General features: G+C 50.5%; 1 protein-coding gene across 5 annotated transcripts in view; it reads left to right on the top strand.

The window, feature by feature from the left end:
- FGF13 (fibroblast growth factor 13) overlaps positions 1-13,057 on the top strand; it is a 572,605-nt gene that overhangs the window by 14,625 nt on the left and 544,923 nt on the right. For 3 of the 5 annotated variants that reach the window (XM_070784002.1, XM_019955969.2, XM_070784003.1), the window contains exon 2: positions 12,326-12,538. Coding sequence is in view for 4 of the 5 variants with exons in the window: in XM_019955969.2 (XP_019811528.1) it covers positions 12,490-12,538 (49 nt within the window). In the remaining variant the exon portion in view is untranslated. Of the gene's footprint in view, positions 1-11,003; positions 11,148-11,545; positions 11,636-12,325; positions 12,539-13,057 lie in introns of those variants that run through there. The other 2 variants (XM_019955970.1, XM_019955971.2) reach the window with 2 other exon arrangements.

Here is a 13,057-nt window from a genome sequence, read left to right as displayed (position 1 = left end):
AGTCAGCTCATGGTGGAAGGGGGTCTCTGAGAGTCCCACAGAGGCTAGGAGGTCCTTAAGTGGTGAGAAACTAAGTACCTGAAGAAAGCTGCCCTCTTCCCAGGTCTCCTTGCAGAGTCCCCCTCTGCTCCTTCATTCCTTTTTGGTCTCTAGGAGGCCTAGGTGTGAAAGTGAAAGTCGCTCAGTCCTGTCTGACTCTTTGCAACCTCATGGACTATACAGTCCATGGAATTCTCCAGGCCAGAATACTGGAGTGGGTAACCTTTCCCTTTTCCAGGGGATCTTCCCAACCGAGGGATCGAACCCAGGTCTCCCGCATTGCAGGCGGATTCTTTACCATCTGAGCCACCAGGGAAGCCCAAGAATACTGAAGTGGGTAACCTATCCCTTCTCCATTAGATCTTCCCGACCCAGGAATCAAACCAGGGTCTCCTGCATTACAGTAGGATTCTTTACCAGCTGAGCTACTAGGGAAGCCCTAGGAGGCCTAGGAGACCAGGAATATAGGTCTGATACTGTTTCCTGATCTCCTTGCACCAGGCTTTCCTGGGGCTGCATCCAGCTTTGCTTAGCAATCAAAGGATTTTGCTGAGACTCCCACAATGCCTAGGGCTTTGCTCATATTTGGTAGCTTTTTGGTTAAGGAGAGCCAGGCAGCCTGGAGTTAAGGATGGAAACAACTCATGCTTAGGTCGCTATCTTCTCAGGATCTTCTGTGGTTTCTAAAGAAAAAGAAGAAAGCCTTTTATATGATTGGACCTTAGTTACACTGAGTCCCAGAGAGTTGCTCTTTAATAACACAGGGCTGACAATGAGGCTCGGAGTGGAACCTATATCAGTTTGGGGGCAATCGTGAAAATAGAACTGAAATGTCACAGTAAGAAGGGATCTATCTATCTATTTATGTATACATATTTATAAAAAGTGGGAGTAGCTAGGAGAGTGAAGGTCCAGAAGGTTCATGCCAGAGGATCAAATGTCTCTAGTAACTGCAGCTCGCCTGCAATACAGGAGACCCCGGTTGGATTCCTGGGTTGGGAAGATCCACTGGAGAAGGGATAGGCTACCCACTCCAGTTTTCTTGGGCTTCTGTGGTGGCTCAGCTGGTAAAGAATCTGCCCTCAATGCGGGAGACCTGAGTTCGATCCCCGGGTTGGAAAGATCCCCTGGAGAAGGGAAAGGCTACCCACTCCAGTATTCTGGCCTGGATCCATGGAGTTGCAAAGAGTCAGACACGACTAAGCGACTTTCACTTTCACAAAGTATTGGAGGGGGTGAGGAAGCCAGAACTCACTGGAATTCTGAGAAGTTACCAGGTCTCAATGCAAAAGGTGACCTGGAAATGGAAGCTCAGAGAGAAAGATGTGTGAAGTCACACTGAATGTCACAGCGTCCCGAGAATGGTGACTTTGCTTCATTCCCACCTTCTAAGTCTGTTTCTCTCAGTGGCAAACTCTACCCTGGAACCACACAGTGAAGGGGCTTCTGGGTAACCTAGTTACTGGCCTTGGTCAGGAGTGACAGTGGTCGCTGAGCTGACAACAGACAGTTGAGCTCAGTATTCCAGCAGGAAGAGCAAAGAGGAGCAGGGTAGGACTGTGGCTGTAGAGAAGTGGCCTCTGCAGACTCCTTGCCTTTGGCCCCAGTGCCGTAGCCCTCTTGACGGCATGCTTTGATCTGTCTCTCAGAGACGTCCTCTCTATTAACACCAAAGCCACAGCATCACACACTTACTGGTCGTGAATTCTTCCAGAATCCTGTGGCCCATGCTAACTGGGGCAAGGCTGGTATGTGAGCCTTTCAACTATGTCAGCATCTGTCAGTGCAAAGTGCCCAGGCTTTTGCAACAGAAAGACCTGTGTTCAAATCCCTCTACTGCTATCTACTACCTGGGCAGGTAAATTACTCTTTCTCAGCCCTTTTCATTATCTCTAAATGAAGGGTAACAATCTCTAACTTTTAAGACAGTTACAAGTATGAAATGACAACTTATGTAAAGCACCATCTATTAATTACCGCTCCTCATTTGGTCACTGCCTTGACAATGCTTCTAGTGCTTGCCTACAGAGAAGAAAAATGATGCTGTTACTTCTTTCCTTCTGTAGTAAGTGGGGACCACAAAGGGGCTCCTCTTTTGCTGGCTGAGTGGCAGGGAGGCAGATCTCCTTTCGTTGATCTGAGAGGCTCTCTCGAGAAGAAGACACAGTAAATCTTGACTTTTTAGTCTGGATAAGGTACACAGAAGGTAGGCTTTATGTAATAGAGTGGAATGAATACGGAGAAGAAAGTAATAGGGAGCAGTCAGGCTAGACCCTGGGAGTAGGAGAGGAGGGTGAGAACATGGACAGGAAAATAGCACTGGAGGCTGCATTGGCAGAAGTGGAATGCAGCAGAATAAAGTATTTCAGGGGTAGGACTTCCCTGGTGGTCCAATGGTTAAGACAGCAAGTTTCCAATGCAGGGAATGTGGGATTGATCCTTGGTCTGGTCGGGGAGCTAAGATCCCACATGCCACGTGGTGTGGCCAATGATAAATAAGTAATAAAAAACAAATAAAATCCCCTACATATAAAGATATGTACATGCGTGTATGCTAAGTTGTTTCAGTCGTGTCTGACTCTTTGTGACTCTATGGACCATAGCCTGCCAGGCTCTTCTGTCCCTGAGATTCTCCAGGCAAGACTACTGGAGTGGGTTGCCATGCCCTCCTCCAAAGGATCTTCCTGACCCAGGGATAGAACCTGCATCTTCTAAGTCTCCTGCCTTGGTGGGCTCTTTACCACTAGTGCCACCTGGGAAGCCCAAAGACACTGAATGTACACATTCATTAAAAAAAAGAATTGCAGGACTGGGAAACTGAGTCCAGTGCATCCCTTAGAGAACATAGCCACAGACTGGCAGGTAGTTATACCCACAGGGTGATGGGTACCAGCACACCCCAGCTATGTGCTAGGTGCAAGTCCATCCTGTGGCAGGTAAAAATCACACCAACTGGGTACAGTTTCATGGAAGGAGAGTGCAGGTACAATTGTCTCATCATTAGAAACTCAGCTTGGTATTTCTGAACCATCTGCAAGTTATCCCTCTATCCCTAAAATGTAACTGTTCTAGACTGTACCAGCAGTGTATCAGAACTCTGTGGGCAGGTATAAATCCAAGCCCAAACTCCGGTGCTCCAAAGAGGGTTCTAAGCAACTTTCCAGGAAAATGGAAGTTGGAGGCAAACAGCACTAGCCACACAGTGATGGTCACTTAAACCACCAGAAGAAAAGAAAGATTCTCAGGATCTCTCTTTAACAAAAGCCTGGGCAGTCAGACAGCGTTGGAGAGAAAAGGAAAGAGGAGTCACAGGCTGTGATCTCTGAAGGCAGATAGGGTTTGTGCCAGAAAATGCTCACTCGGGTTCAACAAGTTTTAAAGGAAGAGGGAGGAGGTGGGATCAGGCAGAGGGAGAAGTTGATCTTGATGCAAGTGCCTCAAAGCCTCAGCCACCAGGTGGGGAGCTGTGGCATGAGAGGCCATCTGCCAGAGAACCTACATTGAGCCCAGATGGCCAGGCCTTGCCATTCAGATGTGGGCCATCCCCGGAAGGACAGGATTTCCAGTGAGGGTCAGGGCTGTGCAGCAGAGGCAGACCCTGAAGGAAGTGACCTCTGAGGCTGCCCCCTGACTCACCCCCTCACAGCTGGCTAGGAAGCCCTTCCGGGAAAGGGAATCCCTCCCGTGGACACACTTCCCTGTCAACCACATGGCAGTCAGGTATTGACAGGAAATGCATGAAAGCCCAATCTGCCCTGAGATCTCTATTCTCATTCTAATACTTGTATTTATTTAAAAATTGTAACGTTTTAAAATTATTTTAAAATTTGTAACATTTGTAAATTATTTTTATTTATTTATGTATTTGGCTGTGCTAGGTCTTAGCTGCAGCACAAGAGATCTTTAGATGTGGCATGTGAACTCTTAGCTGGGGACATGGGGTCTAGTTGCCTGAGCGGGGACTGAACCCAGACCATCTGAATTAGGAATGAGAAGTTCCAATGGACCACCAGGGAAGTCCCTTGGCTTTATTTTTGAATAAAGAGACATTTTAGAGCCACCAATGATGTTGTAACATTTATAAAATATGGAGTGTCACAGAGTAGAAAGAGTTGGGCCTTTGGAGACAGAAGGTACTACTTGAGTCTCAATTCTGGGTGTACCTTTTTACTTCAATCTTGGGTCAGTTGTTTCACCTCTTCAAGCTTGTTTTCTCTCGAAAATGGAGATAATCATAGTCACTAATTCAGAGGGTTGCTGTAAGTATAAAATTTGGATAAATATTTAGTACAGAGCTGGAAACCCAGTCAGTTAAATCACTGGTGATACAATGATGAAGTTATTTCCTGTGCCTTGGATGTGCCAGGTACTATGTAAACCATGGAATGGGCATGGGGGCAGTTAGGAGAGTTTAACCCAGTCCTTGTCATCTAGGAGTTTACAGTTTCCTTGAAGATTCAAGATATGGGCAAATGGGAGTAAGTAGTAGTATTGTGCTAACAACTTACTACCATATCCAAGAATTTTGTAAGAAATATCTTTTTTCTGCCTGACATGTTTTCTGTTAGTATTGCCATGTAACCAGTAGAATGGAGGCAAGAACAAGATTTGACAATCTTCTGGAAGCTGACCTTGGTCAAAGTCTCTTGTATGTTATTTACCGAGAGAGATGATGGCTAGGTCTTCTGATTCGGATGGAGAAAATGCCAGGAGCATGCTGTGGGGAAAAGGCCACCTTTGATGACCCATTCCTCTTGACTTGGGAGATTCTGAAGGCTGTGGACTGATAGGGATTCCGGCTGGGGACCCGATGCTGCCCAGTGATGTTCCTCGTATGAGAGCAAGAGTGAAATCCTTGAACAAGTTCTCCCTCATTGCTTCCTCCTTCACTGGAGAAGAAAGTGACAGAACATTTTAAGATGTTCATTCCTGACAGGCATCCCAACATTGCAGTTGCTGCTGCTGCTGCTAAGTCACTTCAGTCGTGTCCAACTCTGTGCGACCCCATAGACGGCAGCCCATCAGGCTCCCCTGTCCCTGGGATTCTCCAGGCAAGAACACTGGAGTGGGTTGCCATTTCTTTCTCCAATGCATGAAAGTGAAAAGTGAAAGTGAAGTCACTCAGTCATGTCTAACTCTTAGAGACCCCATGGACTGCAGCCTACCAGGCTCCTCCATCCATGGGATTTTCCAGGCAAGAGTACTGGAGTGGGTTGCTGTTGCCTTCTCCAAACATTGCAGTACAATGTTCTAAATGTTCAAGTTCAAGGGAGACAGAAGATCGTGCATACTCGGTATAGATTGGAAAGGTCTTAGTGTTAAACTGTTTTTGGATAAATCATTGACATCTCTCTGTCTTGTAACCTTTCCCTACTTTCAATTCTACTCACAGTTCTGTAGGTCAGAAATTTGGACCAGGCGCTGCAAAGATAGCTCTTTTCTGCTCCATGAATTCTGGAGCCTTGCAGCTGAATGGCTGAGCGCTGGCTGGATGGCTTGACTGGGGTCATGTGTCTGGAGGCCCGTGCTCGCCATCAGCTGGATTCCTCAGTTCTTCTTCACGGGGTCTCTTTGCATAGCCTGTTTGGGCTTCCTCGCCATGTGGGTGTCAAAGCATCTGCCTTCTTATGTGGTGGTTGGCTTCCCCCAGAAAGAAAGTAGAGCTATCAAGTCTCCTAAAGTTTGGCCAGGAACTGACACGGCATCACTTTGGCCACATTCTGTTGGTAGAAACAAGTCACAGGTCCAGCCTGGATTTAACAAGACATTATCTCTAGACGGTGGCATAGCATATATGTATAGGATTAGGAGAAACTGTTTGTCGCTAATATTTCAGTTACTATTTCTGCACAGCTTAGTACCCTCAAATGTAGCAGCTAAAAAATCCATTTAATTTTGCTCATAAAATTATGGGTCAAAAGTCTGAGAAGGGTGCCATTGAATAGTTCAGCACTTAGGGGTCTTTCACAAGGTTGTCATCAGAGGTCACCAGGACCTGCAGTAATTTGGTGGTTTGACTGGGCTGGACATCCAAATGGCTCGTTGCTCGATGGGCAGCCAGCACTAGTTGTCGTCTGGGAGCTCAGGTAGCACTGTAAGCTGAAAAGCCTAGATGTCACCTCTCCCCTGTGGTAGTCTGAGGGTAAGCTGACATCATGCTGGGTGGTTGGCTTTTCTGAGAGCAAATGTCCTAAGAGGGCCAGGCAGGAGCTGCATGGCCTTTTCTGCTGCTGCTGCTGCTGCTAAGTTGCTTCAGTCGTGTCCGACTCTGTGCGACCCCATAGACGGTAGCCCACAAGGTTCCCCCGTCCCTGGGATTCTCCAGGCAAGAACACTGGAGTGGGTTGCCATTTCCTTCTCCAATGCATGAAAGTGAGAAGTGAAAGTGAAGTCGCTCAGTCGTGTCCAACTCTTAGTGACCCCATGGACTGCAGCCTACCAGGCTCCTCCATCCATGGGATTTTCCAGGCAAGAGTACTGGGGTGCCATTGCCTTCTCTGCATGGCCTTTTCTAACCTAGCCTAAAATGAATACAGCATCGCTTCCACCATTGAAGCGGTTACAAGGCCCCTAGAATCAAGGAGAGTACTCATGGTGTCCACTTCACAATGGCCATGCCACAGTCACCATCTTTGGAGGCTATTTTGTGCTGTGCTAAGGTGCTTCAGTCATGTCTGATTCTTTGCAACCCTATGGACTGTAGCCCACCAGGCTCCTCTGTCCATGGGTTTCTCTAGGCGAGAATACTGGAGTGGATTGCCATGCCTTCCTCCAGGGGATCTTCCCAACCTAGGGGTCGAACCTGTGTCTCTTGTTTCCTGCATTGGCAGGAAGATTCTTTACCACTAGCACCACATGGGAAACCCTTGGAGGTTATTTACCCAGCTCTTTTAAAAAAAAATTTATTGGAGGCTTCTGTGGTGGTTCAGTGGTAAAGAATCCGCCTGCCACTGCAGGAGATATAGCTTTGATCTCTGGGTCAGGAAGATCCCCTGGAGGAGGAAATTGCAACCCACTCCAATATTCTTGCCAGGAGAATCCCATGGACAGAGGAGCCTGGTGGGCTACAGTCCATGGGGTTGCCAAGAGTCAAACACAACTGAAGTGACTTAGCACTTAGCATAGTTGATTTAAATGTTGTGTTAGTTTCACGTGTGCAGCAAAGTGAATCAGTTATACATATACCTATATCCACTCTTTTTAGATTCTTTTCCCATATAAGCTATTACAGAGTATTGGTTAGAGTTCTCTGTGCTATACAATAGATTCTTACTATATTTTACCCAACTCTAATGTTACAGAAATCCACCAACTTACCTATGATCTTGCTAGAAAGCAACCTTAAGTTATGACATGGACAAACACTGTAGGGTTTGCATCAGAAATGAATCCTTTTAGAGCTCTATCATTTGTTTCTCAAACAAAATTCCTGAGATGTGAACTTAAAAATTAAAGGGACTTCCACCTCTCAGATCTTGGCCCAGTGGGCCTTTCTTTATCTCAAGTATTCTGGTTGGAAGTATAGCTTTTGCCAGGCTGCCTCCTTCTGAACTGGCTTTCTGCTGTGAAGTGTTTTCACAAACGAAAAACACATTTGGTCCAGTGAGATGCAGTCTTGTCACTGAAGCATCTAATTTGGTGGTTTCTGATGACAATGGCTCTATACTCAGCTAGTCCAAACCTGTCAGGAAGAAGCCCTAAGTGCGTCTGTCCTCCATGGCCCCACTCACCCTAAGCTTACCCTTCTGCGCAGACAATGGAACCGTGTGGCATCTTGCCCAGAAGCATTGCTCAGAGCTGCTGGAGGACGAGCAAACCTGGAATCCAGAGGCTGGTGTCTTGAGGCATTTGGGAACTGGCATGAAACAGACACCAGGGAGGTGATAGGGCCAAAAGGATGAGATGCTCAGTAACTTTTCCACTTTCCTATCAAAGATTCACACTTGGTCCCACCCTCCAGAAAACAACCTGGCCCTCTTTAGGGGTGTGGCCATGTAGGCTTTTGTTTTGGAATATTGCTTTATTTCCAGGGCTGAATTACTTGACTCTACAGGGTAACCCCTGTGCCCCATGTTGTATTAAATGTATAGAATTCTCTCTCATAGGAGGGGCAGAGGACAGAAGGGACCATTTTACTGTGGTGACAAGTCAGGAGAAATGAAGGCATCAGATAGCACCAACTGCTAGACTGAAAGTGAAAGAACTTTCACCCCAGGAGAACAGGGCAGAAGGATCTGGGAGGGGCAAAGAAGTGCTACAAACTAAGCCCAGGTTTCATTGAGATGCTTTAACACTAGTGTCTATTTGGTGGTGGGGAAAAGACCACCCTCTGAATGCCCTCTGATAGCATCACCTACTCAATGGACATGAATTTGAGCAATCTCCAGGAGATGGTGAAGGACAGGAAAGCCTGGTGTGTTGCAGTCCATTGGGTCACAAAGAGTTGAACATGACTGAGCGACTGAACAACAACTGAATCCCCTCATGTGGATGTCAGATCTTCCTGCAGCAGATCATCCCAAATTACCAAGGAGCTTGGGGGCTGGACACAGCAGTATGGATTTTTCTGAGCCACTACCATTTTGTTCATATGAAACATCTCACGGGGCTTGGAAAAAGGGAAAGCCTCCATGCCTTTCACAGAAGAGGCTTCTGTGACCTCCCTAGCAGAATCTCCAGAAGCTTTATTTAGAGGAGATAACTTGCCCTGGTCCTTAAATATTCATGATCCTTGGTCTCGTGCATGAATATCTTTATGATGTCATTGATTTGCCCCCAAATGAACACACATCACTGTATTGTTCTTTCATGAAATGTCTAGTTTCTTTATCTTCTGATTATTTCTTTTGCAGAGTGGTTTGGGGTGAAGAAACACACTTTTTTTTTGGTCTGTTTGCATGGACAGGCAGACTCCACTCATGCTCCCAAGCAGATGTCTCTTCAATTCACCACAATCATATAAACTCACCTAGGTTTACTACTGCTACTAAGTCGCTTCAGTCGTGTCCAACTCTGTGCAACCCCACAGACAGGAGCCCACCAGGCTCCTCTGTCCCTGGGATTCTCCATGCAAGAACACTGAAGTGGGTTGCCATTTCCTTCCCCAATGCATGCATGCATGCTAAGTCGCTTCTGTCGTGTTTAACTCTGTACGACCCTATGGACAGCAGCCCACCAGGCTTCTCTGTCCACAGGATTCTCTAGGCAAGAATACTGGAGTGGGTTGCCATTTCCTTCTCCACACCTAGGTTTAGTCATATGTTAACTATTATTGTCCTTCAAGGAACAGGGTGATATCTGGCTTCCAGCTTGAAGTTACCTGTGCCAGAGGTGTCATTGGTAATAGGGCTTGGGGGTGGGGGAGTCTTCTCTGTGCAGAGAACTTTCTGGAAATTTTAGTGTGTCAGGAAAGCTTAGATACTCAGGATGCACACCACGCTTAATAACCCCCGGGACAGAGACTGACCCTTTTCCCCAAAGAGGGTCTTGTTGCTTACCGGAGTTATGTAGACAAAGCAAATGTTACATGCACACAAGAGAAGAGTGTGTGTGTGTGTGTGTGTGTGTGTGTGTGTGTGTGTGTGTATGTGTGTGTGTGTGTGTTGAACATGCTGAGTTAAGGGAGTTTGAAAAGACTGAGGGGTTTCATGCTTGGCAGATTTCAGTGAAAATCTGCTTCCTCCCCTCCTTTTAAGATGCTGATAGGAGTGTTGAGATACCGTGTTGTCTAATAGAAGAGCACAGAAAAGACAGAGACCCACCTGGTTTCCTATTTGCTCTCCTAGTTTTTTATCCAGGCTCCACCACTAGGAGGTGTGACCTCTGAGAAAGTTACTTAACCTCTCTGAACCTCCGTTTCCTCATTTGCAAAATGGAAATAACACTTCCTAGGCTTGTTGTGAAGATGAAATAAGATAATGATGTAAAGCATTTAGCCCGCTGCCTGGCACAGGGTAGTTACTAAATCCATAGTAACTGACTATTATTGGGTGTAAACTGAAGACTCAACCCCTCTCTCCTTCATCTTTCTTCTAAATTCACCCAGATTTCCATCCCTTTTGAATTCCGGTCAGTTGAAGAGAAATTCCTTCTTTCCCAGAGTACTGATATTAATGATCTAAACTTGGGTTGGATAATCACATTGTGTCATCAACTTCCAGATTATTAGATATTATTTACAAGAAAAATAGGCCTGGAGTTCCTTCCAGACCAAGGACAGAAGCTGCAAATTGAATTTAGAGGCTTGCCGACCTTTAGACCCGGGGCTGGAGGCAGGGGCAACCCACTCTCCTGGTCTTAAAAGACACAGCAGGCTCTCGTAATTGAGTTACCGCCTGGGATTCAGTAAGACTAATCCATCTATATAATTTCTTCGCCTGGTTTAATGACATTAACGAAACCGAATTAAGGAGCGGGTGGAGTTGGATGGGACGAGGGGAAACGGATTTTCTGTATGGTAGTCGCTGCCGCGTCTCTGCCGCCAGGCTGGAGCCTATGGTCTGATTAATGGACCGCTCTGAGGACCAAGTCCTGCCAGCGGCCACCCCGGTCCCATGCCCTTCCGGGTATCCACGTGCCGAGAACAGAGCCATCGTGCGCAAAGGGTTTCCCAGGATGTCCCAGGGTTACCCTGTCCCCCTTCCCTATTCCTGGCTCTCTCATCTTCCCCATCACCCCTCTCTTGTACAATTTTTGCTGTTTCCCTTTAGTTCAGATCTTCATGGACCGTCCCTCTTTGGTCACTAGCGTGCTCCAGGCGACAGGCCGATCTGCTAATCCCTCTCCAGCACCGGCCCCCAGTCCCACCTCACTCGGTTTATCCGGGGTTGGCCATTCCGCGTGGTGGGCACTCTGCGCTTAGGTTGCCAACCAGAGCGCCCAGCCCTAGGAGGAGGGGCCTGTGTGCGGGGGGTGGGGGTGGGAGGCGGCCGCGGCCGCTGTCAGTTTCACTCTCTGCCCTACTGACACCCAGATCCTAGCGCGCCCTCTTCACGGAGAGTCCAGCTGGCTCAACTTGGGCAACTGGCCGGAGGCGAGGAGTCGCCGACTCCCGAACTGAGATTCCATCGCTCGGTGCAGGCACTTGCCAACAGCGGAGTCCCCAAAGTGTAGGTGGTGACCAGCGCGGGCCCCGGCAGCGCTGCGGGGAAGGCGGGCGCCCAGATCAGAGGGTGGAGGGTAACGGGGGACGGGGTAGGTGGGGGACGGGGGGGCCCCGGGCTTCGATCTCGGCGGCCGACAGTGCGAGTCCGCCCTGGCGGCGCCCGCGGGTCCTGCCCGCTCCGAAGGGGCCGGAGGACGCCCGGCCGACACGCTCGCCGGCGCTCCGCTGGCCTCGCGGGGCTTTGGCCACCCCGCGGCTGACGTCGGCGCGCCCCTGCCGAGCTATCCTTTTACTACAGCCCGCCGGCGGCTTTGTGCCGGCCCCGCCCTCACCGGCCCCCGCCCCCCGCGAGCCCGTACCTTGTGGTCTATATAGAAGGCGCTGCCGCGCCGATTCTCGGCTCTCCGGGACCGAGAGTTCTTTGGAAGCAGAGCGCGAGCGAGGGAGCGGGCGAGCTCCTAGGGGGTGTGGGTGTAGGGAGAGAGAGAGCAGGTAAGGGCCGTCGCATCCCGCTCCTCTGCCCGCCAGCAACTCGGGACCCCCTTTTGGCAAAATCATAGGAACCTGGAACGTTGGTTCAACAAAAAGAGACAGGCGACGACCCTCCCTTTCTCGATTGTCCGCGGGCGAAGAGCTGCGCGGCTCTGCGGTGTAACAGGCTCACACGTTGCTCATCACATGTTCAAACATTTCCCTTTCGGGGAGCCTCGTTATTTTTAAGTGAATATTTTCGTCTTTGTTTTGATGTGTGTTTTTTTTTTTTTTAACCTTCCTCGGGGTTTTATTTTGATGGAGTTGGCGGCCCGCAGCATATGGGGAGAGTAGGGGAAGCGGCCCGCTGGCGCGCGGGTAGCCCACCCCCAGGCAACTCCCCGGGAGGCCCGCGCTGGCCCGGCGAGCGGCCGGCGCGGAGCCCAGGGAGGCCCGCGGCGGCCGAGCCGGGGAGTCCCGGCCGCACGTCTCGACGGCCCCGGGGGTGGCGAGCGCGGCTCTCCGCGGGCGGGCGGGTGGGCAGGAGTGGCGGGCGCGGGGCGCGGGGGGAGCGCCGCGCCGCTTTGTCTCTGCACTTCTGGAGCCAGGCGCGCGGCTCCTCCCGCGGCCGGCCGCTCGGGCTCGCGGTGGCGGCGGCGGCGGCGGCGGCTCCTCCTTCACCCCTCTCCTTTCCTCCCCGCTCTCTCGTAGGCAGAGGCGGCGGTGGCAGAGCTGGGGAACAGCGGATTCCGCCCGGAGCCACACCGAGGGGAGCTTGCGGTCGCGACTTGCCGCCCTAAGCACTGTCCCAAGTCCGGCCCGCTCGGCGAGGACTTCCGTCTCCTGGCCGAACCCTGTCAAGCAAGCTGGGATCTATGAGTGGAAAGGTGACCAAGCCCAAAGAGGAGAAAGATGCTTCTAAGGGTAAGCCCGCCCGCCGAGTCCGCCTGCTTCCCTTCCCTTGGTTTCCCTCGCCCGCTCGCGTGCGCGCCGCCCTCCGGCGGCTCCCGGCCTCCCTCCCAGAGCCTAAGCTGCTGGTGACCTCTGCGACCCCGGGCGAGAAAGGGGCGGGAGGGGGCCCGGGCCGCTGGGGTGGGGGTGGGGGGCTCTGAATTTGCACCACTTTCCCTCCTTCTTCGTGGGATTGTCGCCCCGCGAGTGCCAGCAGCCTCTTCACTCCCCCCTCCGGACGCACCGGGGTGGCGCTGCGGGCAGACGGAGCTGCTGCAGCCCGGAGCGCCGGGAACAGCGCTGCCTGCCACCGGCCGGCCGCCTCTCGGTGCGAGTGCCTGTGTGTTGCGTGTGCGCGAGTGTGCATCTGTGTGCTGCGCGGGTGCCACACGGTGACATACTCAGGAAGGAATCTGCCCCACTCTTAGAACCCGTGCTCCGATCCACCTTTCCGCACCCCCCCTCCCCACCCCCAATGCAAACAAAGAGCCT

The sequence above is a fragment of the Bos indicus genome, chromosome X (assembly GCF_029378745.1).
Source record: "Bos indicus isolate NIAB-ARS_2022 breed Sahiwal x Tharparkar chromosome X, NIAB-ARS_B.indTharparkar_mat_pri_1.0, whole genome shotgun sequence".
NCBI lineage: Eukaryota > Metazoa > Chordata > Mammalia > Artiodactyla > Bovidae > Bos > Bos indicus.
This window is presented reverse-complemented; position numbering and strand designations above follow the sequence as displayed.